Source organism: Leptosomus discolor, chromosome 6 (assembly GCF_034619465.1).
Source record: "Leptosomus discolor isolate bLepDis1 chromosome 6, bLepDis1.hap2, whole genome shotgun sequence".
NCBI classification, from domain to species: domain Eukaryota; kingdom Metazoa; phylum Chordata; class Aves; order Leptosomiformes; family Leptosomidae; genus Leptosomus; species Leptosomus discolor.
In genome coordinates this window covers 36,966,865-36,994,805 of record NC_141396.1, presented here as the reverse complement: position 1 = coordinate 36,994,805, position 27,941 = coordinate 36,966,865, and the positions used below count along the sequence as shown (strand labels likewise).

The 27,941-nt window shown below is 45.5% G+C and overlaps 2 protein-coding genes across 3 annotated transcripts in view; one reads left to right on the top strand and one right to left on the bottom strand.

The window, feature by feature from the left end:
• The first annotated feature begins 395 nt into the window (after positions 1-395).
• On the top strand, positions 396-10,096 carry TACR2 (tachykinin receptor 2). The gene is made up of 5 exons (XM_009950768.1): positions 396-799; positions 4,313-4,507; positions 7,637-7,793; positions 8,420-8,616; positions 9,901-10,096. The coding sequence occupies exons 1-5, from the start codon at positions 396-398 to the stop codon at positions 10,094-10,096; spliced, it is 1,149 nt and encodes a 382-aa protein (XP_009949070.1).
• Positions 10,097-15,296: 5,200 nt separating this feature from the next.
• HK1 (hexokinase 1) overlaps positions 15,297-27,941 on the bottom strand; it is a 35,918-nt gene continuing 23,273 nt past the window's right edge. For both annotated transcript variants that reach the window (XM_086467268.1, XM_086467269.1), the window contains exons 9-18: positions 27,276-27,509; positions 25,413-25,717; positions 24,672-24,820; positions 24,449-24,568; positions 23,071-23,166; positions 21,966-22,065; positions 19,466-19,649; positions 17,345-17,500; positions 16,428-16,661; positions 15,297-15,695 (exon numbers count right to left, since the gene is read on the bottom strand). In XM_086467268.1, the coding sequence (XP_086323394.1) occupies positions 15,551-15,695; positions 16,428-16,661; positions 17,345-17,500; positions 19,466-19,649; positions 21,966-22,065; positions 23,071-23,166; positions 24,449-24,568; positions 24,672-24,820; positions 25,413-25,717; positions 27,276-27,509 (1,723 nt within the window). In that variant the 3' untranslated portion in view covers positions 15,297-15,550. The remainder of the gene's footprint in view (positions 15,696-16,427; positions 16,662-17,344; positions 17,501-19,465; positions 19,650-21,965; positions 22,066-23,070; positions 23,167-24,448; positions 24,569-24,671; positions 24,821-25,412; positions 25,718-27,275; positions 27,510-27,941) is intronic.

Sequence of the window (27,941 nt, the reverse complement as noted above, 5' to 3'; positions counted from 1 at the left end):
GCTTGGATTGAAGTGTTTTCTGGCTTAATAATTCCATTTATATTTTCTTGGCCCTAAAAATAATCTAAAGGAAGACAGTGCCTGTTACTGATCTGGAAAACACCTCCCCCCTTTTAGAGGAAAAAGAAACTCAAGGGGGAGAGTGGTTCTTCAGTTTTTGCTCTTCAAGCATAGGTTAAAATGCCAGGCAAGGAGGAGGCCCTCAGTATCGCTCATCTCCTGCAACAGCATTGCATCACTTGGAAAACAGGACAAGAGGACATGAGACATCTCATCCAGATGTCTTTTTAACAGCACTTAGTCGTATGCATGGGGATTCATAACACCAGCATCTACTGCAAGAAAATGCACAGATGCCAGAATTTTTTATTTTACGCTTAGTTGAAGAAAAAAAAATGAGCACATTTTCTGTTTTAAATGCTAGCAACATTTCGCAAGCTGACTCCCTCGAGGACAGTGGCAATTGGACAGCGGTAACCCAGTTTACCCAGCCAGGATGGCAAATTGCTTTGTGGGCTATCACCTATTCCTTCATCGTTATCACATCCATCATTGGCAACGTGACCATCATCTGGATTATTCTTGCGCACAGGAGAATGAGGACTGCTACCAATTACTTTATCATTAATTTGGCTCTTTCAGATTTGTTGATGTCTGCTTTCAATACCATCTTCAATTTTATTTACGCCAGTCACAACGTCTGGTATTTTGGTGAGGAATTCTGCAGGTTTCAGAACTGGTTCCCCATCACCGCAATGTTTGTGAGCATTTACTCCATGACAGCTGTGGCTGCAGAGAGGTAAGAGGCGAATGAAGAAGATAAGGTCAAAAAAATTCACTGTAAGTTATAAAAAATTATTGCAATACTTTGTGCAATTGGCCCCCGCCTACTGTGTCAGGAGCCTTATCAGCAGAGTGGGAGGAGTACCAGGCAAATAGACTATGGGGTTAGGGACTAGTTATGGCATGCAAGGAAAGCTCTTCTGTCTTACCCCTGGTTGGATCACACCTGAATGTGTAACGACTGGAAGTGGCTGGTATTTAATTGTTCCCGTGTTACTGATTGTAAATTGTTTCTCAGTCATCCTGCAAACTCGTTTTTTTTAAACTGTGAGAAGGATCTCTCCTTTGGACAGAGCTGGAGCGATACAAATATGCTGCAAGATGCTGAAAGTATCAGCAATCCCACTTGCGAGTCCAGCAAACCACCAGAAATAATGGGAATTGGATCAGAAATAGCTGAGTCTGCTCCAATAGTTCTCAAAAATGACTTATTCCAAGGGGGAGGAAAACTGATTTTGTTTGACTTCTGAAGTAATGCGGTATTTTCGTAATACTCTCTTAGATCTGCCAAGTCTTTTTTACTCGAGCTTGAATTTGTGGAGTCTGAATGTGTTTACAGCTCATTGTTAAGTAGTATGATGCTGTTTTTCTTTTTACTAGAAAGTGGCCAAAAGTCCATGGGAATTTCCTCTCTTAATGGCAATGGCATGTAAAAGAAGTAGAGGAGGTTAAGCTCCCTTCTAGGCTCTTTGCCTTCCTTCCCTCCATCCTTCCCATTTTCCCTCTGTTTCTTCCACTCTCTGCCTGGCACTGGGAACATCTCTACCTTTACCATCCTATGTCCCTGCCACAACCCCACAGCAAAGGTCTTCCCCTGGGCAGCTGGACCTGGTGTCCAGAAATACCTGGTGGTTGTTTATCAAGCCTGCCTGTTGACTTGGCAGTTTCCTTCAGGTTTCCTCATTCCTTATCAAGTGCGCGTATCCACGAAGGGCCCTTCCAGCTCCCTTGGGAGCTGAGCCAGAGTCCTTCTGGAGCCATCTGAAATGCATTGCTCTGTGAGTCATCGGGGTCGCTTTCATAACTCCCGCCCTTGCTCACAGCTCAGTTCACCACAGCACACCCAGGGAAGCGAGCGATAGACAAATCAAACCAGATAAACAAACTAACAGGAGAAAGAAGGCTTTGCCCCTTGCACACATAATGCCCACTGAAACCCACACCGGCACTGGGGATGTGGCACAGTACAGGACAGTGGCCCTCGTGGTCTCCAGAAGGACTGCTGATGAGCATAGGGATGAGCAATGTGTTTATCAGCCTGCTGTTGTCCAGATGAAAGCAAATCCCTATTTAGAAGCAACGGCAGCTCAGTTTTAGACTCAAATACTCTTCTGCTGTTCCTGGCTTTAAATCAAGGGTTGTTGGTAACTGCTATTTTATATATGCGGTCTGCCAAAGAATTTTTATTTTTTTTTAATAAATCCATTTCAACCTGTCCTTATGACTCCCTACTCTCACGCCTTGGGGACTTTTGGTGAAAGTACCTATACAGCCAAAACCTCTGTAGTCACATGGCACAGATCAGAAAGAAGACTTGGCATCTCACTGCAAACCATATTTAGCTATTCTTTGCTTAACCTTAAAATAGATCCTGATACTGTGTCCCGGAAACTTGCAGCTTCCATTTATTGTTATGAGAACTTGCGTTCACTTGGGCTCCATTGTTTAACTTCAATAAAACAATGTCTTTTGAAGTGGTTTATTGTAAGGAAGGAGGCTAAGAAGGACAGCTCTGTAAGTCATCTTTCTGTGCCATGGAAATGGCCCTGGTGATATTGCTCACCGTTAGCTTTAGGACTGCTCTGTTTCCCTATTTCAAGCTGCTCTGTGTCCTGGAGAAGCTATTTCCACTGCACACTTTCCACAGCACTCCAGGCAGAAATGTAGTATATCAGCACAAGTTTCACACTCCACTTAGCAAACTCTCCTAGGCCCTCTTTGGAAAGTATACAAGAGTGTCCAAAATTCAGCCTGCTGCTTCTGCGTGGGACGAGGACTGGAGGAAGGGTGCCGAGAGCATGGTCCCAGCATCCTGGGATGTCACAGGGAGCAGAGCACAGAGAGAGGGCAGAGAGAGCACAAGCAGCAGGGGGGCAAAGGCAGCCCTTCTATACAGCAAGGGCAGCCAGAAGATCTCAGCAGATTCAATAAATCTCCCAAATTGCAGGAGCTTGCCTAAAAGCATGGCTTGCCTCGAGGGTGCATCCCTGGCTGAGCAGGAAAACCTCCACCCAGCAGCCGTGTAATACCTCCACTATTTGCAGCATAGGCTGCTTTGGCAGCACAGCGGGTAGTGTCATTTGTACCTGGGACTGAGAGCCACAGATCATTGATTTGGGCACTCCTATGGGCAAATATTCTGGAGAACATTCATCACTTGATTCCTCCCTGACCAGATTTGAGCAGTGTGTAATACTGCCTATGGCAAGCTAAAGAAAAGCAAGGTGACATGAAAATTGTATAGCTAAAGAAGGCTCTGGTGCTGTGCAGCTCTAGCTTACTTACCGTGCCATCTGTGCACGCAGCCGCCCTCTGTCCTGCAGCAGGAGCCAGGCAAAGATCCCTCCCAACGGCCTGACCAAGAGACAGTACAGAGTTTGTCAGATTTTTGCTATGAAAACTAGGAGGCAATTGGCATTTTCCACTCTATTTTGCCTTTGTTACAACCATGACAAAGAGTACAGAAAGCATGACAAGAAATGCATAATTGATTATGTACTCATTACGATACCATGGATTTCTACACAGGGAACTTAAAACCAGAAAGCGTCCAGGCTTGCAAGTAATCTAATAGTCAGATGGGCCCTGAGGGCTCTGAGCAGGTGTGGGACAAAAGGGTCAGCTTTCCCTTCCACTGCAAGCACAAGTGCTCGAGCATTTACAGGCAGAGATGGATGGCACAAGAGTTTTTCCATGGCTAAAAATCAGTGGGGAAAAATTCAGGGTAAAGAATGCTCAAGACCCTAGGCTGCTGTGATAATACAGGATGTCAGAGGAGACATAACTAGGGGGAAATGGAGTGTTTAAGGGTTTTTTGGTAGAAGAAGGAGAAAAGGGCACGGTATTAAACAGTGCATAACTCCAAACTAACATGAACAGTTCACAGCATGAAATCTCAGACAAAACACATAAAGCATTTGAAAAATTAATTTTAAAAAAGAGAGAAAAAAAGAGAAAAATTCAAAGTAAGGGGAATACTTGTGAAGACTATATGCAGAAGGCATAGATGACTGCTTCCTCCTCATATCAGAAGCATCCATCCACATGGGTTTAATATATTCTGCCCTACGACTTGCAGTCATTCTCTTCAGAAAAGATTTAGCTCCTTCTAATTATTTATAGCTGGAACCTACCAAAATGTCTCTATAAATAAAGCCCACTATAACATCCTGGTGAGTTTTTACATTTGCTATATTTGTTGTATAGTTCACCAATGCAACTGTAAGAGCATTACCTATTTTTCTTGCAGGTACGTGGCAATAATTCATCCCTTCAAGCCCAGGCTCTCTGCTGGAAGCACCAGAGTCATCATAGGGATAATCTGGCTGGTGGCATTTGGGCTCGCCTTCCCACAGTGCTTCTACGCCGAGATCATGACGGACAATGGAACGACGAAATGCATTGTCGTCTGGCCCGATGACGTCGGATCCAAGCACCAGCTCACGTAAGAGAAACAAGAAAACTCCCAATTCATGCAAAAAGTTAACTAGGAAATTAATTTCACCTCCAAACTGTTGGCTACAGACAGTACTGGGAGAGAGGGCAGGGGGGAACCATGCAGCAGGGGAATACAGGTCTGGGGCAGCCCATCTAAGCTCAGTTTAAGCCAGCTGTGCAAAAAGCTGACAGCTGGTCATGACTCAGGGTAAAGAAGGGTGATGCACCATCCTCCCCTGCTTTGGAAACTGGTTATAAGATCTAGAAACCCTAGATACGGGCTCAGTAGACTTAAGACTTCCACAGTGTGAAACGTCTTTAAACAAGCAATAAATCCTGGTTCCAAAGATTTTGGATTTTCTCCCTCAGTCAGGCAGGAAGAAACTGGGTATCTTTAATGTTGAGAAGCCACATAATGAGCTAAAAATTATGCTGTTCTTTGTGGGGAGGAAAAAAAAAAAAAAAAAGAGCATGTTTCAAACATCCTGAGGTTTTATAGACTGACTTATCTGAGCACACATCTGTGCTCCCAAAAGCTCCCAACCCTCAGAGCAATTTCCTTCTGCTTTAAATCAAGATTTTTCAGACAGATGAAACAAGCCATACCCCGCATTTAGGGGATCTGCTGTGATTAATCCTTATAGCACATGATACACCGAGCAGTTTGAGAAATTTAGCAAGCAAAACGTATTTATATGAAGTAGTAATGGAAGAAGTGTGGAAAAGGAACAAATCGATTAACAAAATGGAAACAAATTTTCAAAACAAAATGAAATGCTAAACTCCCCATGCCCATTCTTCACTTGAAGGTTTTTGCCCAGCTCCATGCACCAGGGACATTTTTCCCTTCTCAGTCTTCATCTCTGGCAGACAGCTGAATGCTTCCTATAGTTAGTTATTACCAAACTAACTGGTTTTCACACTAATAGGTGCCAAGTTCCAGGAGCTTCATCTAAGTTTGGCCAAGCTGCAGCATATTCAGCCACTGGTGGTCAGTTGTCCCCAGTCTCCAGAGTCACAGAAAAGCAAAGAGTAAAATCAGGCTCACATCATGTTGAGTGATGTTCCTCCCAGAGCTCTTTAGTTGGTACACGTGCTGGAGAACACAGTGTGCCAGGCTTCTCTTGACTGAGGAGGGAGAGTAGATAATCACTTATATAAAAGTCACTGATGACTATTTCATTCAGATGAAAAGCATGAAGTTTTATTTCTCCCACATCCACGGATTGGGAAAGTATTGAAACTAGTTTCCCAGCATGCTGACAACATCTCTGCAGGCTGGAAAAGCTGGTCCTGAACACAGCAAATATTAGGACAGGTTCTTTCTGGGATCCCCAGCTGAAGAACAGCAGCTCCCAAACACAATGCATCACTTCATTCACTAGACTGGCAGATTTTAGTAGCTCTCCTAGAAGGGAAGTTGGAAGCAGCACTCCCCAGAAATCATCTTGAGTGATGGATCTGTTGGGACAGATGCCTGCAATATAGACCACGTGCAGCCATTCACGTGCTAGTCCAAATACTGAGGAAAAGAAATACTGAGAAACAAAGAAATGGAGAACCATGTTCCTCTGTTGACTATGGGTCCTCCAAATCATTCACAGTTGAGTAAAACCAGCCTTCAGGATCTCTAGAATTCAGAACAAAAGAAAATCCTTTTCTGCAGGAGAAATGTGTGTAATTATAACGTGAACAAGTAAAAAAAAAAAACAACCAAACAATGCACTACTGTGACTGCCAGTGCCTGAGAAATATTTGATATGAAAGGACTGAATTTGTAGAAATTTAATCAAAATAAAGAACCTTAACCACAGAGGATTGTTTTTTTCTGGTGACAGGTTAAATTTGCAGCAAACAAAACTACAAGGCTAAAAGTTTCTTTCTGCCACATGCTCAAGCTTAGGCTCCCATCCTCAGAACTCTAAAAGGGCTTTGCTGCGCTCCACGCATGGTATCAGACCTTCAAAAGAGGTACCACTCTCAGGACAATTGGGAAAGGTGGAAAACAGATGGGGAGGAACTTGCCACATTTCACAAGTAACAGTATTTTTCTGTGTGCAGCCACTGCTCTATTTGCAACCACTCCAAGGAGCAAACACCACCAAGCACCCCAACACTCATTTCAAGAGCGCTCTGCAAAGCAGTTGGCCCCGCTTACTAATGTGGCAAGTAACTCCGAAGCGTTGTCATACTGAGAAAGATCGTTTGTACCCAGCCTTTTGTGGTCATTGCCATCAGCGTGTGCCAGAGCCCTCCTGCCTAATCCTGGTTTTTACACTGTTTATGTTCATTTGACAGCTGCTGTAACGGAGTGAGCAGGTTGTTCCCTCCCCATAAATGGTGGTTGCTTAAAATAATCAAACCCCAGCAGAACCCCAGGGAACGAGCAGAAGCTCACAGGGTAACATGGAAGGCTAGGAAGGGCCAAGCTAAAACACAGCCGAGGGAGCTGCCAGTGCTTTTGGCTGGAGCACTAACCACGTAGCCTGTTGGTGATTGATAATTGTGTGCATGCACACAAATAAAAACAGCCAGCCACACAAATACAGCAATGACTGCTACTCACTTTCTGCATGCTGCAAGCAGGCAATATTCCTTCCTCACTAGCTACACGGTCTGCCCTGCTGACTTTGCGCACCCTGTTAGCAGCCAGCTGCATTTTGAGGTCCCTGATCCAGGGTTTTCCACTGTTGCTGAATTAAGCTGTTGGCACTATTACATTAACCAGGTTACTCTGTAGCTTTTGGAATACTCCTCTTCCATATCTGCAACTTAAAGGTTTGTATTTTTACAGCCACATGTCTCAGACTTCTCTCTTTTCTGACTGCAGTGGGATAGCAAAGTTTAGGGCAGGTGGCCGTGGACTGTAACCCTCTGGTAAAAGATAAGTGATGTTACTCCTTCTTGAAAGGGCAGTGAATCCAGTCCAAGGACTGATCATCACAACACAAAGAGAGATGAGCTTTTGCTGTTTACAGAAGTCCCTGCAACAATGTTTTTAGACAATATTTCTTCTTCTTTATGCTTTGGGGTTGAAGTTAAAGGGAGACAGACAAACAGGTCCAAAAGACAATTTCTGAAAGGGCCCTTCAAGAGACATACTAACTAAGAAAATGTGCTTGTTCCTCTTTTTCAGGTATCACATTGCAGTGATCGTGTTGATTTATTTACTGCCTTTAATGGTGATGTTTGTTGCATACAGCGTTATAGGAATTACTCTGTGGAGCAGTGCAGTTCCAGGCAACCACCTTAACAGAGTCCGCTACGAGCACCAAGTTAATGCCAAAAAAAAGGTCAGAAGCGAAACTTAAAAAGATTTACCCTCAGTGCACCAGCCCTGCTGGTTCCAATTCTGAAACAGAGCTTGCATTTGATAGAAAATCTTGTGGGATTGGGCATGAAAGGTTGACAAAATATTTTGAGCCAGAGGTAAAGGGCATCATCCAGCAAGTATGAAAAAATGGTGAACTACATGCACCAGCCAGCCTCCAAGGAAGAAAGGCTCACACTAGTAGGCAGCAGGCCAGTTCCCAGCAGTCCTTAGAGAGTAAAACCTGGTGTCCAGTGAATCTGCATGTCACAGGATAAACCAGGGAAAAACTCTGGATGGGGTGGAGATGTTTCAGTGTAACAGCAGTTATCACATTTCCCTACCACATCTCTCCTATGTAGCTGCAAGCAGTTCCTCTGCAGAAAGTCCTCTTGGAGCACTGGGAAACATTTGCTCTCCGTCCCTGTTCCTAGTTTCCATCATTAGGGCTGGTTTCTTTGCCATAGCGGCACAGGTCTACAGACCGTACACAGTGCTTCAGGAGGGCAAAACAGACCCAAAGCGAAAGCACCATCTCCCATTCCCCCAGCAAGCTCAGCCGACCACCCAGAGGCCCAGGAATAACATACACTCGTTTTGTTTTCCTAGTTTGTGAAGACCATGGTGGTAGTTGTGATCATTTTTGCTGTCTGCTGGCTGCCCTATCACATATACTTCATCCTGGGGAGCTTCAAGGAAGACATCTACCAGCAGAAGTACATTCAGCAAGTCTATCTTGCAATCTTTCTTCTTGCCATGAGTTCAACGATGTACAACCCCATCGTTTACTGCTGTCTTAACCAAAGGTGAGTAGCATGCACATGTGTGCACAGAGAAAATGAAAAATCTCAATTTGAAAAAGCATACATCTCTGAAGGTGAGAACAACTGTGATTGTCAACTGTAGCCCATAGGCTGCGTAGTCAAGTTACTTTATACTCTGCTAGTAATGCGAGAAGAGCCACACCTTGCGAGTGATATTTTAAATCAACCCTTAAGATTTTCTGCCTCCGGATAAAGCACAGGCAGCAGGTGTATGATCAGCACAGCCACATTTGCACCCATTTCCACATGCAGACTACCTTATTTCCAAGGAAGAAGGGAGGAATCTGTAATCCCTGCAACATATCTGCTGACCTAATGCTGGGCTGGCTTAGCCACCCACTCTTCCTGGGCCATCACCCCTCCAGTGCAGCCCTGAGCCCCCCCCACAGGCACTGCACTCACCCCCACGGGGAGCAGGAACAGCCCAGGGGTGACCTGCTGAGAGTCCCATCCAGGCACACTGCCACAAGCCAGCAGCTGGGAGAGCACAACCCCATCATGCCAAGAGATGTCTCTCTTGCTCTGTGCTGAGAACAGGCTGCTCTCGGGACGCTGGTGCAGCAGGACACTGAGTGTAGAGAGCTGCTCTGGCTGCCCTGTGGATCTCCATGCCAAATCCTGACTGCATATCCCACTGCCAGACCTCTCCCTAACCTGCATCTCTCTTCAGCCTAGCTGCATGCGCAGTAAGCTTTAAGGGTAATAAATGGTTATCAGCGCACCTCCTCCAGCACCTCCAGTGCAGTTTCACTGGGATTCCACCAGCCTAACTCCAGTGATGCTAGGAGGGTTGCTCCTTGAGAGCTTTTCAAACAGCATCCTGCCCGTAAGCTTGCAAAAGAAGGCAGTTTTGCAGTCCATTAGCCAATCTGCATTTAACGTGCATTTCTCTCAGAAAGCAGATTCCTCATTTAATTATTCATGTTTTTTAGAAAAGCTTCCAGTGGGTAAGCGCACATATTTTCCTCAGATGCTCTGCTTCTCCCTACTGCTGTTACCAGCATGGTCAGCACCATCTACTGAGCACATCAACATCCTGCCATTTCCCTGATCTTATGTATTTACTTAAATATAAGAAAATATGATCATAAACTCCTCTTGCTCCATGGTTTTATACATTTAGCTCTTCACCTCACTCCTTTGATTTCAATAGAAACTTTTTATTTCCATGGTAATTCAGAGGTAGAACCAAGTCATGCATTTGCTTTTTCTCTGCACAATTAAAAAGATCATTTCACCATTTAATTTCTTTTCTTACATTTACAGGTTTCGTTCTGGTTTCAAATTAGCCTTCCGGTGGTGTCCGTGCATAAAAGCAACTGAGAAAGACAAACTTAAGCTTACATCCCCATCTCTTTACCAGACAACCCACAGGAAGTCAAGAACAACAAGTTTCAACACAGAAACTCAACTGAATGAGAAAGAGAAGCCATCATTTACCCTCACCCAGCTAATGCTTTGATTTTCTCCTCTCAATTCTGGCTCTATCCTAATACACCATTTCAAGGCAGCAGATGATAGAAACCTGAAGCAGGTCTTTTTTTTTCTGGAGCAACTGTTTCCTACAGGACTTTTTCAGATGACAGCCGCACTGAAAGCAGTCTCCTGGTAATACTTAGATCTCTGTAGGTCCAAGTGTCACCCACTTATGGATGAAGGTTCAGCTCTCCCTTATACCAATAACTGCAAGACAGAACCGAGAGATTTTGCCCAGAGGTCAAAAAAGCAGCAAAGCAGACCTGAGGCAGTGCCAATCATCAGAATATCAATTATTCTCTTCCAGATAGCAATCTCCAGCTTTCTGTTCCACCAAGTTAAATCTGGAAAAGAGGTGATGGAGCAGAAAGGCTGGGACACATCCTGCCCAGTTTGGACAGATGCTCGGGGCTGTGGGGGCAGCTAAGTCAGACTGAAAAGCCTGCCCTGAAAATTTTCTGAATTCTGGGATTTTCATGCCTGCAATTTCACCAATACCATCTCTCATCAGTTAAAAGTGAGAAACAGTTCCTTAAGATGTTGTCCTTGCATGGATTTCTATAATCTTGTACCAAAATACAGTATCATTTTCCTATTAAACTGTGCCCAAGTGATTCCTCCAAATTCACATAGTTATTATGGAGCCTAATTTAGAGAGACAGGCTCTCTGAGAGTCAGTAGCCATGTGCGGGATGCTCACTGGCTTGGTCAGGGCTCATAGATCCAACCTGAATCCACCTCCTTTACCTCCTCTTATTCCTAACCGCAGTCTGACCCATCGCTGTTTTTAACCCAGATAGACCCTTCATCTTCCCTTTCCAGACTTACCCATATTTATCATCACTGTTTATCTTAGATATGAAAATAAGGCTGAAATACGTCATCTTCAAAGCCTGAGGCATTACATGCAGGCATGCAAAACAGGAGAAGCTGAAATATAAGCGTTATACAAAAGTAATACAGCTTTTAATACTGGTGTGGCAAATGCACCTCACAATCACTTTTACCTTTCATGACAGGCTTGTATATAATATCACAGAGCCGTACCTTAGCATACAAAAAGCTCCTACAATGTCAACAAGATCCAGTTATTTGAAATATTCCCCTTTGCTCTGTGAAAGCAAAACTAAAAAGTGTTGCCAGGCTTAAATTCAGCTTAAATTCAGAGAAAAGATTCATGGCTTGAACTCGGGGATAGGATATTCCCGAGTCTGTTTCAATACAGGAACCAGCAGATATATCTTCCTTCTCCACTTAATCTTCTTCACCTCCCCAGCTGCTATGGAGAACAGTTATGCTACACAGAGGCCCAACAGGCTTGTCTCGCCAATGGGACATCAGAGCAAGGGCTGCATGCCCTTCTTAAGAAATTCATTATTTAAATCATTCCAGCAGGTAGTTTCTAGTCTAGATGTTTTCTGTCCAGCTCTCTTAACTGACTAGCCTGCTTTTCCCGAGACCGCACCGCTGGGGTGCACCCAGGGCAGAGGAAGAGCATAAGAGGCTCTTACAGACAGCCACCACCAAGTCTTTCTTCTGAAGGGATTCAAAACAATTTGGGAGGGACGCTCTGCAAGGCACATGTCTCCAGGATCAGATTAGAAGTTGCAAAGACTCCTGCTCCAAGGAACTGAAGGACACCTACACACAGAGTTTGCTATTTCATATACGTAAGCTTGTACCTCTCCCATGCCCAGCTGATGTGATTGTAAGACGTTTAAACCCTGTAAATCCTGCAGCTTTCTAATGAAGATCTTTTTAGACCAAACAGGCCTATCTTGAGCATCCCATCTTCCCCTCCACCTTCCATCACACCTTAACAGACAGCCAGAGCCTGTTTCAGATGCCCAAGTGTCCTGCACATGCTGGCAGTGTCTCCCCTGTGCAGTCCCTGAACAGGCACTGACGTTTTCTCACAGCTCGGGGCATCTCTCTCTTGTTCAGGTGCAGAGAGCAGAAGATCATTTCTCCAGGTTGCAAGCAAAACGCCCCATGCCCTGAAGGACTCACACTGCAGATCCCAAGAAGTTTCTCTGCTAGAAACAGCAACAGTTAAGAAAGCAGAGACACTCTGAGCCCTTGTTAGATACTGGAAGAAAAGGCATGCCAAGACAGACTACATTATTTCCTGTGATATATGAGGTAACAGGAACACCATGCTCCATAATAAATACGTGCAACGCTTAATATAAATATAGACATGATTAAATACCATGCAGCTGACCTCCAGGTCAGCAATAAATCCCTCCTCTGCACAGTTACTTGTGCTCTAAGCAGCAATGGAGTCCCTCTGGTCAGTAAAGAAAAATATTTGAAGAACCTCATTTTTATGGCAAAGGAATGAACAAAAAGCACAGAACGGGGTTCAGAAGTTCAGAAACACTTTATTTTGCCTTCTGCTATTTTCTTAAGAAAACAAAACAAAACAAAGTCTGCTTGTTTTAAAACTCATTCAAAAGGCTTCTGAGAGAACCCCCAGAGGAGTAAGGAGCAGATGACATTACAACAGTGGTATGCAAATGGTCTTTTCCCCAGGAAATATAAGATTTCTGTGTTCATATTGCAGTAATTACAGCTTAACAATTAAGAGGACTATGATTTTATTCACCAACCCTAAAAGCTTTAAGTAAGACATCTCAGTCATTGCTTGGATAACATTGGAGACATTTCTTCGGACAGTTATAGCTTGTGATTCACTTGGAACAGTTTCCTAGGGGTAAGAAGTAGTCTGGAAATGGAAACCCCACCAGGTCTCCCTTTGGAAAAGAATTGCTGTGTCTTACCAAGTACATCACCTATGGTCCACAGTAGGAAAGGCTGCACTGTTAGAAACACAAACTCACTCCCTATTTGTTATGAGCCGGATCCAATAAACAAAATGACCTAATGCCAGCATCTCCAAAATTCGCAGTCACTCTGAGACCAAGTTTAACTTCCACTTCTCATTCATCCTCCATCCTGCACTTGAGCCTAGCCCTCAGATGCTGAAGAGCTCCAAACTCAGGTGCCCAGGCATGGCTCACACCACCCCTACAGCACCGCTGACAGCAGGCATAAGATTTGCAAATCTTCAAGCAATTAAAATGCAATGCGTCCCCTGTGCCCAAAAAGTTTCTCACCTTCTTCTGTCTCCTGTTTGGGGTCATAGCTGCACATCAAGGGTGTCAGAGACTATTCAAGCTGTAACGTAAAATGGGTTATTGGAGAAGCACAACTTTAGTGTGTGCAAAAGGGGCTTCCATATACAGCTCCAACAAGGGATGTGCAAACCAGCGGTGTATGAGCACCTGACACTGTGATTCTGCAAACGTTAACTCTCTGCACACAGGGAGCTTATGGGCTCTGACATGCATCAGACTTCTGTGGGGACACAGCAACTGTAACGTATCCATCACTGTGTATCTGGCAAAGTCTAACATAATCACATTGGCTTTGGTGCAGGGGGCTGAGGTTTTCCTACACTGTAGATCCCCCTGCACGAAACAGGGCGCAGATGCACCCGGACAAGCTACATGCCCCCTAAGATTTGGGCATTGTCAGCTCTGTGCCTCTGCTGAACTACACTAGGAAACAAGAGGCGCAGGGACCTGGGTGAAATCCACCCTGTTTGAATCTGACCCTGAATGCCCGGGAATAAAAACACACACACAAAACGCAGGCACCACCGGGATTAGGTTGCAGCTCTCCCTACACAATAGCTCTTCCCAAAGCACTAAGCCACCAGCCAACAGCACCTCTTCCAGAAAGAACCACTAAACGCCAGTTAACACACATCAAAAAAGTTTAATATTTTCACAAGTATCACGTAACACTAGTATTGGAGCTACTAGTGTGCAAAGTAAAAAGATTCTCTACCTTTGCAAAACCTGTTAGGCATGCAATTTTTCAGGTAGACACACACTTAAAGCTGCAATGACTGTTTGTGACTCACATGTTACTTTACAACATTCACTCACAGTGCACCATAATGCATATTGAAATGTTATTGATAGGTAGGGCAATCCAAATCTTAGGGGAATGGAATGAGGACAAAGAGGAGTAGCCTGCAAATTTCCATCTACTTTCTGCAGGAAAAGGCAGTAGGGAAAACCATGCAGACACCTTAAACTCATTTTTGGTAGAAGAGCAGGAATTAAGGACTACTGTGTGGTCTCCCTCTTTGCAGAAAGTGGCGTGACTTGCAAATGTTATTCAACATTTGCCTCCTAACTCCTTAATTTAAGTAATGCAACTGGTATGCAAATATAATAATGGTATTGACTCGACAGAGGACAGGATACACCAAGTGTATATGATCTTCGTTGTTGCTTTAGTCCTTGGAATAAGCTGGGTCTGATCTTAGGTTTGTGGTTTGTTTAGTTTATGCACCCGAGTCCTCAAAGGCAAGATCAAAGTCAAACCCTCATACTCCTTTCTGATCACTAACTCTAGCTTAGCGTTTGTGTTTTGAGTGGCTGCTTAAGAGTATTAAAGATTAAAGCTTTATGTGGAAGCAAATACCCATTTAAGGCGAGAGACGGAAGTATACACATCTGAGTGACACAGTCTAGCTGCAGATTCAGCAGAAGGGCAGCTGCAGTGCCCTGATCTAGACTAACAAGAAAAGAGAGAAAATATTTTTTGTAAGAACTCTTAAACAGAGGAATACAGCACAGCCCATGTAGGGACTGTAAATCTACCAATTTCCCAGGCCTGGAGATTTGGATTACCCCAATCACCAACCACTTTTACTCTTTAGGGATTTCTTGCCGAAACATGACCGATTTCGCCCAGTAACACAACACTATTCACAGAAGCAATGGGAAATACCAGTGGAACCAGATCTGTGGGACAAGGGCGTTTACTTTTACCATGACAAAACAGGCATCAAGGAAGCAAGTAAGTCGCATTGTCAAGTCCCACTATAGAGGTACGTGCGTGCACAGTGCTGACACACCATAATGTCTTCACAATTGCTTTAGACGAAACAACAGCAGGTAGATATGCAGGAGGGAACTGTTGCTTCCCCTTCATTAAAAGCATCAACACCCAGGTCTGGCGGTCAGCTTGCTGGCGGTGCGCTTAACAGGGATGCTGCAAAGAACACATTTGGTACGATGCAACGGTAGCTCTCAAAGCACATCACTTGGGGGCAATTTCGTCTCAAACAACAACTGATTTTTTTGACAGCTGCAGAAATTATAGACTGATTTTTCCATGACCTACAGATGGGGAAGGTACCAACAAGGTGAATAAGAAACATGCAGATTGGGGTCCAGAAACAGGAGATATTATTAACAGCACACATTCTATCTTGTATTCTATTTTTTATGTCATTAGTTGTATTCTTCCCCCCCCCCGATAAAGCAGTGAGTTCTGGGTTTTTACCAGTTCTGACTATGCAGTCGCTGCTTTATGAGAAAGTGCTCACAAGACAGAATCGGGGACAGGATTGTGAAGTTCAGTTCTGCTCAGCATCACGAAGCCTGCATCCCACCGCTGTGATGAGCGCTGCCCCTTTCCCACTGCCATCCTCCGACAGCAGGAAGGTCACGTCACAGTTGGGTGCCAGGTCTTTGACTGTTTGATGCATGATCCTTGAAAAGCTGCAAAAGAAAACAATGGCAGTGGGTGAGGGAGGTCCTGCAGCACCTGCAGAATGTAGCACTGCTACAGGCCTTTGTGGTGCTCTCCCTTTCACTGGGGAAAGAACTAAAATGCCGGAAACTAGGATGGATTTGAAGACTGGGAGCAGTGGGTGTTATAGGAAAAAAGCACTTACATCCCGCCCCTGCCTCTCTGTCTGCATAGGGTTAACCCAGAGTGCTAGTACCACAGCAAAGGGGAGAGAAAAGACCACATACAGTCATCTCCCTCCCACCCATCTCCCTCCATGCGCACCAGAGATGGGCACTAGTCCTCTCCTCCTCTACCACCAGCTCTTTTAGACTCCTACCCTCGCCTGCTGTTGCTTTGCAGTAGCTCATCTCCTCTGCACACTGAACAGAAACATCCTCCAAAGAGGCACCAGGCATTTCAGCACGGCTCTGTCATTGCCTTTGCATAGCCAAGAGATCCTTCCCTTGCTGTGCGGCTTCCAACTTGTTCGGCAAGCTGCACCCCCTTCAGTTTGTCATCACCTCAAGAATCCTTCACAAGTCCTTGTTGATCCCCTTGTTGCCCTTTAGAAAGCCCTGACCACCCCTGATTAAGACTTCTTTTCCCTGGCTCCTATCCTAGCAAGTAAGAGAGACGAGTTTGATGTGTCAAGAGCAAGGATGTACAAGCAACACGCTATGGATCACAGGCAAACAAATGCCAAGAAGGTGAATACTCACTGTGGATGTAGTTTGTACAGAGTCCCATCCACACCAACTGTTATCTCCAGATGCTCTAATCCTCTGTTCTCCCTAATTTTATCTACAACAGCAGCCATTCCAGCACCGCACAACTGCGCTGCTCGCCTCGACACTGCTCCGCACACGGTCTTGACAATGATACTGTCGTCGCAGGTGCTGTTGAGCCCCAGCTGCTGGAGGATGGCTCGCACCTGCAGCAAGGCTAACCTGTCACTGCAGAAGCAAAAAGCAGTGTTAAATTAAAGGTTTCCCTCAGTCAAGCCACTGCCACAAACCCCCATGCACCCATACCAGGCAGCAGGCTTTCCTGCCAGCACAAGAGACCTCAGGGAATGCAAATTCATTCAGCCCAGCACCATGCTGCAGTGCAGGAGAGGGGTGCAGGCAGCAAGGGAGGCTCTGAGTCCAGCTCTGCGTGTTGCCTCCCCTTCTCTTTTCTTACCAAAGGGCATTTCAGGAAAATATTTTCAATGACCAACTTGGCATTTCCCCCCCATAAAGACTCAACAGGCTTTGAGATTACATTGAAATACAAAGTCCAAGCAATAAAGACATAGAAATATGCAGCAAAGAAGTGCTCATTCAGCTAGGGTTCATTCAGTTCAACAATTATAGCTAGACACACACAAGGGGCATAGGAAAATGGCTTGATTTCCAAGCAAGCAACTAAAATGATACAGAGTAAGGGAATACTTGACATGCTTTTCCCTGATTCAGCAGTGAATTGCTAGAAATTCAGATGATGTTGTAAATAAAGAGCCCTTCTGCAGGCTCTTACTGAAGCCAAAATTATCTCTGGAGAACCAAGCAATGCTGTCCCTCCCCTTCAGCAGTGCCACCAGATGAGCATTACCACACTATTTCACCCTAAACAGCCTCCCATGCAGTGCTCTTACCTCTCAATCTGAGAAAGGAACTTGGTTTCAAAGATATGTCTGGTCTTCAGCGTCTCTGAAATCTGGCCTCGGAACAGGAACCCCCGTTTGGTGAAGTCGATCAAAATATTGCGGACTATTTCCCCCAAATACATCCCACTGATCATTTTCTCGTACCTGCAACGAAAGACAGCAGCAAAGCTCAGAGGGACGCTGCTCACATTTGCAAAGGCAGCGTCACAGCTGCGTTATCAGCCAAGTGTCCTGCCCATGCACATTGGGGACATGAAATGCACAACCCAATTTACACAGAATGGCCATTAACTAGAAAAATTGGGCAAGAAAAAGCATGAAGACTCAGTGGGAAGCCTTATGAGCCGATCTACGAACAATTCATCTGTTCCTCGCTACCATGTTCCCCCAGCCAGGCTGTTGTTAATGACAGCTGGTATTTCTCCCAGATGGAAGAAATGAAAACCTGTCACCAGAGAGCAGAACAGTGCCCAGATGAAAGCCAAATTTTCTGCACATCCCCCAGTGACAGCCCTGAGCAGACTCCAGGGAAAACTTGTCTCCACTGCACAATGTTTGGGAGCACTCTTGAAGCACAGCTGAGAAAAAGCTTAGTGGCTCCATGCAGCAAAATTACAGGAAAACCCCAAAGTACAGTCATTGCGAGTACAGCATTTTTAAGGGGGTTGTAAACTAGCAAGCTGCAGGTCCAGGGTTGGTTTATGCTTTTCAGTTAATTCCAGCATCTGGTTTCCAGTAGGGAACCAGTAGTCTGAAAACCACAGGGAGGAACCAAGCTGTCTTGAATCCCTATTGCCTCCAACTTTGCACACAGGACCCGAGTTTCCCACTTGCAGGCCTGCCCCCAGGCTAGAAAGAGGGAATATCTTCTGCCTGCAGACCTCTTCCCAGCACACGACAAGGGGTAGTCCATGAGCAAAGCGCGGCAGCAGCACAGCGCAGCCCTTTGCTGAGGAGGGCAGGAGTCTGCTTTGCACTCCTTCCCCTCCAGCATCATTCTGGTTTGAACGGAGCATTTTGGGGTCCATAAGCTGTGTCCTTACCAATGAGAAGTGAACACTTTTCCATTTCTTGAAAAATGCATTCAGTGATGCATCCTTTGTTTCACCTCCCAAGCAGGGTTTCTGCCCCGGACTGAGCAGAGCCCAGCATGCCATCCCACTGGAAGCAGGCCATGCAGCCCATTTAATGAGCTCTCTCAGGCTTGTACCCAGCAAGTATCCTCTCTCTTGAATGCCTAACTCTTTCTGGAATAAATTATTCCCCCTGGCAGTCTCCACTACTGCCTTTGGCTGCTTACTCCATGCCAACTCTGCCACTGCATCAGGCTTGCTCAGCATCTGCCTCTCTGGGTCTGTTTGAGCCCTAACTTCTAAAGAGCTTCCCAAGGAACCTGCCAACTTGTCTGCATCGCCCAGGTTTTCAGGCAGATTTACTCTAGTCACAAAATCTTTTTAAAAGCTCCTGGCATCAAAGCAGTCTCAGCCCAGTTTTATCAGTGCTCGGTACACCTCCTTGTCAGCCCTTTCTTGAAGGGGACAGGGAATCAGCTGCCCAAACAAGAGCTGGACCCCTAAAAGGGCACCAATCTCCAGGGCAAAGAAAGGCAGGTCCTCTAATGTGACATATTTAATCCAAAAAATTGCCTGAAATAAGAGCTCGCTCCAACGGCTAGAAAGGTCCCAACTCCTTTACAGTAAGCAGCTCCAAGGTCCAACCATGCTGGTTGGTCTAGGCTGGGGATTTCTAGAGGCAGAGCCCGCTACAAAGACAGTTCAGCTAAAAGAGGCTAAACTGAGACCAAGAGCAAAAGAATGACAAGCCATCTTAACCCCCTCAGTACAACACAGGATGAGAAAAAGGGTCTCAGTAATTTCAAGACTCTTGAAGTTCTTGCCAAAAACCCTGCTGCAGTCCCATGGCAGCACATAAGCTGCAAAAAATCAGCGACCAGGAAAAGCACAAAATAGGGAGATCCCACAGGATAGCAGGGCTGCAGTCATTTTCCACTCATACTCTCCCTTCTCTGACTGGGAGAAATCCAATTCTCTCTTAAAAGCATTTAAGGCAGCCTGGCTTATACTTAGTACATCATCCATCCTGCAGTACCTTTGCTTTCCAGAATTCAGTGAATAGTCATCAACCGCTTTGTCATATATTGTCCTGATATCATCCAGGCATCCATTATCCCCGAATGCTCCCCACTCTGTGTTCACGCACATCCGTCCTTGCTCACCATCCACCATCTCTATATTTCTCATCTCTTCCATGTAACAGGCATTGCTGCCAGTTCCTGAAAGAAGAAAATACCAAAATTACTCTGTTTGGAACAAAACAACACTAGAACAAGCACGACAGCCCTGACAAAACCTTCTGGGTGGATCTTTTCCAAATGATGAAGTCAAATCATAATTTGAAATGTCACAAAAAAACCAACCACCCACTCTTCAATAGCCCTAAATTGAAGGAGACTATTACTGCCGTGGTGCACTGCTCAGGTAGCTCAAAGAGGCTCACCCAGGGTGGGTGGGCTGAGGGTCCCAGGCTACAGGGAGGAGCAGCAGTGAGGAGCAGCAGTGCGGCACTTTTGGCACACCAACCCTCACCTGCTTCTGAACCCAAAACCTCAGCAAGCAACCAGCTGGATATTGAAGTGAGGAACCATCTTTCACAAAGCCCATAGACCCACAAAATTCAGGGGAAAATTTGCCGAACTGAAAACCTCAGCATGTTTTGAGGCATCAGGCAAAGAAAACCCCAGACATTTTACCAGCTAATCGCAGGATATTTTTTAGTTCTTGCTTGTTCTCTTTCTGATTCAACTTGCTTAAATAGTTTCTCCAGCAGAAAGGTTACTTCCCTGTTGAAATGATGCCATATCTGATTCTGCTCAAAGGGGATCCTAAGGAGCATGGCAGTTACAAAGTGCTCCATGTACACAGAGGCCTTCGGGAGCAAAGCTTTACTCATAAAGAGAAGTAGCTTTTGCTGTTACCTGGGGCAAAAGTTTTCTTGAAGTTGCCTACCAAACTCTCATTTAACCCTGCATCACAGATTCTGCACAAATTGTATCAGTCAGTCTGGTTTCCTTTGCGTACTGTTTCAATAAAGTCTGAGCCAAAATAGATCCTCCCACAGCACTCCCCTGCTGCAGGAGAGCTGAACCACAGCACAGGGTTTGGGGTGGGGAAAGTCTCGGCTTGCAGACTGAGACCCAAGTTTGCAGGACCAAATCAAACCCAGTTATGGCCTGTCAGCACTGGCCAACCTCCCAACAGCAAGTCTTGCTGTCCAGAACAAGCCAAGTAAGGGCTGCCTGAATATGTGGATACCTATTAAATGCAGGCTGTTAGACTGACAGGCTTTTAGATGATCTCCTGTTGCCATCAGATGAAAAGCAGAGACCTGGTCTCATCAGTGGCAGTTTCCAAAGCACTCAGCAGTGGAGACTCAAAGCATGACAGGGCACCAGCATGATGTGAACTCACCCCTGTAAGAATATTTTTCCCTGCCAAGAAAACAGCAAGAAAGTTCACCCATCTCCCTGCACTGGGGAGAGCAGGGAAACTGCCAGCTCATGCTGGCTCCTCACAAGTGCCGCCAGTCTGGCCAAGGCAATGCAGAGGGAGCTGTCAGAGCCCTTTCACTCTCATTATCACAGATGTACCCAGGCCACCTCCGACTCCCTGCGCTGCACACAGACACACTGGCTGGAGAGCGTATCTGGCAGGACTGCAGCAGACGGTCCTCAGAGGATGCTCTCAGCACCCCAAGGACACGCTGTCCTTCCTGCAGAGAACTCTGTCCCAGAAAACACACCACCGACGGGGCTGCACAGACACGGCTTCCTACCCACACTGCACCTTGCTGACTCACTCCTGAACATTTGCCAACTGTCTGGAGGAGAAACCGGTGGCATTTTATTTTCCTACAAGCCACCTCACAACTGAAAGCATTCTTAAAGCTTGCAGGTACCAATCTCCTTCTCTCGGTGAAAATTCATTTTCTCTGAAGAGCTTTGGGACTTCACACCACCCTGTGCCTCAGGCGCTCCAAGCGTGGCATTTGCAAAGGCATTGCCTGTGGAATTATTTCAGCTGTCTCACTGCTGCGAAGGGAGCTGTCAGCAGCTTCACTTTGTCCATCAGAGCTTTCCATCACATGCCATTCAGGAATTGTGGCTGTGCTTTACAAGTTTATTCTGAGAGACCACATGCTCGAGGGAAGCTGTGGGCTACCCGAACACCCTGGCAGGGGAACTCTTATAGGCTAAACTAAGAGATACTCCAGGAGCTGGTGAGGCTACCTGAGCCCACATTTGCTCGCTTCACAAGCAGCACAGTGCCTTTCCCAGATAAAACAGGCAGGATTTGTTCAGCATTACAGTGTTTATATCAACTGTTTGTGGACTAAGCTGGCTGTTGAATTTCACTCTTAACTCCCTCACACAGCTTGCTTCTGAAGGGATAGCTGTTGATCTCAATATCTTCCACTCCTGGACACCTTAGTTTTCAGTTAACCACATGGATGTCTCCATGAGAATACCGATAGATGTGTTGACATGCTGTTTAATAAAAAGTGCCAAATAAAAAGTAGCTCTAACACGTACCCACAATGAGTCCAATTTCACAGTTTGGGTCTTCATAAGCACAAGTCATCATTGTGCCCACCGTATCATTCACCACAGCCACTACATCCAAGTCAAACTCCTTTGGAAGAAAGAAATACAATAGTGAGAATTCTGGGTTTGGGGCAACCCCTCACACCAAAGGGGGCATGAAAGGAGCACACCAACGGGGATGCTGTCAAAATACACTGGAAACAAACAACAAAGTACCAGCCTGATTTTACATGTGCAAAAATAGGAACTTAATCTACCAACAGGTAGCTAAGGCTCCTCGCATGCTCTACTTACAATAGACTTTCTTCAGAAGAAAGTATATGCTGGCTGTTCTCTTTGGTTTGGGTATATTTAAGTGTAGATTTTTTATACAGGCATGTGGTAGAGGGCTATCACTATTCTGTATTACAGCAGTGCAGTCGCAAATCCAGTAGCAAAGGTTTTTAAGACCACCTTTTCACTTGCTGATAAAAACTGCAAAATTAATGCTCTCCTCAGACTATTTTTCTTCCCTTCCTAGAAAGTTTTGGCTAAGATCCTTGAGGCTTTGTCAAGACCACGAGTTGGGAAGGGGGAAAACTGTCATTTAGGGTGCACTCAGGTACATTCCTACAATATTGATAATGCTTTCTCCATGCTCTGATGCAGTGAAAATTGCCACAGGATTTGAAAGAAGCCTTGAAAGCTCTGCCAGATTTAGAAACTGAGAAGCCTCTGGGGGAAGAAAAAAAAAAACAAAACAACAAAACAACAAAAAATGAAACAAAATCCCCAGTGTAGCTCATTTTGAGTAGCAATTTCAGTTTGGTGGCTGAACTCTCCCATTTCCACTGTGCACCCTCTAGACCATCCTATGTGGTGGTCAGGTTACGTGTCAGCATCAGAGCCAGCACAGCCACATGGCACCGTGAGCTGCTGTATCTGGACCTGCTGCAAGGCAAACACCTTCTGCACAGGACAGGAGGCACAGCCCATGTCCTCAAGGCACACAAACCCTGCAAGAGGGAGCCAGCCTGACCCACGAGGTCTGTCAAGTCTGGAGGGGAGGGAAAGTAGGAGGAGAAAAAGAAAACAAAACCAAAAGAAAAATCACCTCTCTCCTTTTAATTCCTTCTCTAAGCAAATACACCACATCTTCTCCCTCGCAGTCTGTAGCTTTGAAGCCTTTTGTCCAATTGAGAAGGATACCCTAAAAAGAAAGAAAATAGGTTATCAAATTTACTGGTGCACTACAGATTGCCCCCAAAATCCTATAATCCTCTAAGCAATGATCACTGAGCTTTTTTACCACATAACTTCCTTGCATTTGCCCACCTCCCCAGCCCATAAGAGCACAAAATCACAATGCTTCACACAGGTGACCACAGGTTATCACTCTCTGCAGCTCCAACCCCACGGTCCCAGCAAATGGTCACAAATATTTACAGCCAGTCACAGTACACAGACTCATAGGGGCCCTCAGCTCAAGGAGGAAGCTCTCCAGTATTCACCAACATGGGTGCTATGTTTTGCTGAACAACCTGTCTTCTCTCTCAGTCACACTCCAAAGTCTCCCTGGCTTGCCCAAGCCTCCCATCATCAGCAAGATGACAGCATTTTAGAGCTGGACATTTGAATGCTGCTCTGAACATCACTGCCTATTTCCTCCTTCCTTATGTAAGAATATTAATGTTATTTTTGCTAAGACTCAAATGTTATTCTGTACACTTGACATTTCAAACGCTTTAGTGTGACATTATACAAAAGACTCTCTATGAAAAGGAGTATCTCTTTATATATGTGGAATTTGCATCTAAAACTACTAGTCATGCTTGGTCTCCAAATTTCCAGAGCAACACAACAAACTAAAAAATGTGTGACAGACACAATAAACTCAAAAAAAAGTAAAAGAAAATATGTCTGTCTTCAAAAAAAGTGCTAAGTAAACAGGAAACTATTAACAGCTGCACAGGTGGAGCTGGTGGAAGTATTGGCAGTGAAGAAGTTAAACATGAAAGCAAAAAGAAAAAGGGTACACTTGAGAGGGACATGCTGCAAGACTACACTGTCACCCTTAGGGTGACACAGCCAAGCAGGCCCTGGTCCATCCGCTCCATTTGGTGAGACCAGATGAGCTGGGGAACAGGCGCTGGCGGCAGCAATGAACTTTTGCTTGCTGCTCACGAAAAACCAGGGAAGTATCACAGTCCAGTAGGTTTATACAATTGGAAAAAACAAGATACCTTAAAAAAGGGTTACCACCACCATGGAAAATTTAAATGCTCTTATCTGTCACAGCCATGGGCTGAGCAGCATTTGCATTACTACCTTTAAAGGAACTATTTATAGGAGCAGCTGTACTGGTCAGGGTCAGAGCATGAACCCTCCCCTTGTACAACCTCCCTTAAGTGTTACATAGATGACACAAAGGCAGAGAAATCAGGCCTAGCAATAAGCACAAAAGCAGATTCAAAAGATACTAAGGAACTTACAGCATCCAGACTGGTCTGCTTGCAAGGGAAGGAAAACGTGAAGCCAAGAGGAAGACGTGCGCCTTTTATCCCCATGTAATCCAGGAAGTCAGAAATGCAGGTAACAATGTGATCAAACAACTTTAAAGAGAAAAATCATGCATTTGAAGATGTACATGTTACATGCTCTTAAGAAGGTATTTAAAAAGCAGCAGTGCTGCAAAAGAGAAGCACAAATACTCACCTCTTCTCCTGTTCCCTGCATCACCTCTATAGGAATGGCATAGATCTTGTTGTGCATCTCAACTGTTCTCCTCTTACCACTGCGGATTTTCACCAGCAAAACTCTAAAGTTTGTCCCGCCGAGGTCAAGCGCCAGAAAGTCTCCGTTCTCTGTAAAAGAATATGTACATATATTTAAAGAAACATAAACAAAATCTAAAAAAAGTGTTTTCCCCAGAAAGCACTTTGATATAAAATCTCTTAGAAACTCAGCTGGGAAGATCTTCATCAGAAGAGTATTTTAGATGCTGCTCTGATTATTCCACCCTTTTTTTTGTGTGTGGGGGGGTTTTTTTTTTGGTTTAAATCAACAAAATAAAGAGGACCCACACAACTGTTCCCTGAGAGAAAGCAGAAATTTGGCCAGCCATCCTGAAATGCAAAGAACTGCTCATGTTGTCTGAACAGGGTTCAGATGGGTTTGGGTTATGAGCCCAGCTGTAGTTTTCTCCCCCCAGGCCGTGGCTTGCCTGCACCCTGGGGCAAAGACATGGGGCCAGGCTGCCAGCAACCAGCACAAGGGTGGCACAGGCTGCCCTACCCGGATCTGAAGTTTGCTCCTTTGCACAGCTCAGGAGGCTCCTCTTCCACTGTACCAGATCTGCTCACCCTCCACCAAACCCAAACCCCACTGCTGGTAGCCTGCTTTGGGCACCCTGCAGCTAGCGGTGGTGCCCTCTTTCCAGCAAGGGTATGCCTCTACCTGTCCCGTCTGGCGTGCTGCGGACGAAGGTGGGCAGCATTTTCACTTTGGCAGTCTCATGAGTCTTCTTCTTCAGCCCCGCTTCCATCTCCGCCCTCATCCTCTTCTTCACCTGCAGCAGCTGCTCGTGGGTGAGCTTGAACTCCGCCAGCGTCTCGTCGATGAGCCGGTGTTGTTCCGCCAGCCGGTAGGCCACTGCTGTCACCATCGCTGCTCCCTTCCCACTGCCACTCTCTGACAGCAGGAACCGCACTTCCGAATCAGGCACCAAGCGCCGGGTGGTTTTGTGCAAGCGCCGGGCGTACCTGTGGGGAGGAGAGGCTGCAAGCCCACTGTCTGTGTTGCCTCCCCCACGGCCCCCAAAATCTCTGCTGCCAATGCAGACCAACTGCAAGAGGAGTGAGGAGCCTCTTCATGCCCAAACCAGCTTCAGCCTCCCAAGTAGGAAAACTACCAGGGAAAAGCAGTTCTTCCCTCCTATGGCCTCTTTCCTCCTGAATTTCTAAGGAAAGCCAGCAAAAAGCAGGGGGAACCATCAGAGTCTCATCCCCTGAACTCGACCCTAGATGGGAGAAACACCCTGGCTCCAATGCCGCTCCAATCCCCTCTCCTGGGGTCACCAAGCTGTCCTGAACTCACTGGTTTAGATGGCGGGGAGAAACAGTTCAGAAACAAAAATTGCTCCTGTGTGTTATCTCAACACATCCTAGAGCTGCCAATCTGGAAAAGCTAATCAAAATAGCATTCCTGGAAATTTTTTTGTTTGACAAAATTTTATGTTTTTCTTTAAGGAAAATATTTTTCCAACAAAATAATGAGAAACTGAAAATGAAATGTTAAACATATTTCTCCTTTCAAAAGTTTCCTTGTAAATGACACTCGGCTCTCCCAGCCAGCTCCAATGCCAAGGTATGTCCTGTATGCTGTGCTTCTGCTTCCCTTGGGTACCCACAGCTAAATTCTACAGCCAAGACTGGAAACTGACTTGTTATCACCAGGTATTAGTTACTAAACAAAAGCCTTTTACCATGTGTGCACAAACCATGCAGGCACACTGCATCTCTTTATTCTGAACTTGGAAACCCTTACACAGGTGCTGCTCTCCCAGCACACACAGGTCAGCAGCCACTCCCAGCATTAGGGCTTGGGCACTGAAGTTATTTTGACACTAAGACTCACACCAAACCCTGTTACCAGAACCAAGTACGTCCACAGCAGAAGAAGTCAACTTCTTCTCTGATTTCTACATAAATCTAAAAAGCTGTTTGATTAAAAATGTAACTTTCAAGATGCAGAAAACCAAGACAAAGCCAGATTTTAAAAGGCCACGGAAATGCAGGCACCAATTTTTTCCCCTAGTTTCCAAGCACATCTTGAAAAGACTGAAAAAAACCAAGTAATTCAGCACAGTCATTTTTCAAAACAACTGAGTTTAAATTGAAAATGGAGATCAAGGTGCATTAATGCAGGTCTCATCAAAGCCCGATCCATGGGCACAAAATAATACTTTGTATAAAGAAACTATCCTTCCAAGAGGCCTGTTGAGATCCCTTAAGGTATGTACTCAAACAACCATAGTTTTCACTGATATTGCAGTAACAAATTACTCATGGTTTTGGTCCTTTTCTTCATCATTTTGTTGGGGTTTTTTTTTAAATCTCACTCTACTCTTCACTTAAAGACATCCCTCCTTTCCACTAAGCTCCCCACCTCAGACCAAACCCCTATGCCCATGTTTCAGATTCCCCATCTCACACCCAAACCGCATGCCTGGGTGACATCTTGGGGTTACATACTTGACCCTTTGCAAACCAGAGGCCATGGCAGGTGAAGAGGGTTAATGGCAGGAGTGGAAAGACTCACTGTGGATGCATCTTGTAGAGGGAGCCATCAACCCCCACAGTGGTTCGGAGGCGGCCGACCCCTTTGTTATCCCGCAGCTGGTTGAGGATGGCGCCCAGTGTAGAGGCTACCAGGTTGGCCGAGCGGAAGGACACAATGGTGCAGACATGCTGGACAGCAATGCAGTCCTCATGGGATGGCTCCACCCCCAGGCGGGTTAAAATTTCTTTAGCTTTGTTCAAACCTTCTTTGCTCCTACAAAGTGAGAGCAGTAAAGGGTTCTCCTTAGTCGGGGAGCTATAAAATGCAGGACTGAGGTGCATCCAACCATGGGTGTCCCTGCCTGGGGTTTTAGAAAGGGATTAGAAAGAAAATTTCTTAGAGATCTGGACTGGGAAGCTCCATGAGGCTTGAAGTAAAATGCTCTAAATATGCATTCATTCACAGATAGAAAGAGCTTTCCATCAAAGCCTGGTGCAAACAAACAAAACCTACAAAACAAACAACCTACAAAACATGTAATTCCAGGTACTATAGCAGCCACCCTGCAGGCAGGATTACTCCCATATTTACCCAAAAGCCTGCCCTCCTTCAAGTTCGTTTCCCACAAGGCAAGAGGTACATCGTGTCACTGGAAACCCGTCCAAAGACAGTGATGTGCAAGTCTCTCTGCAACACATTTTTGTT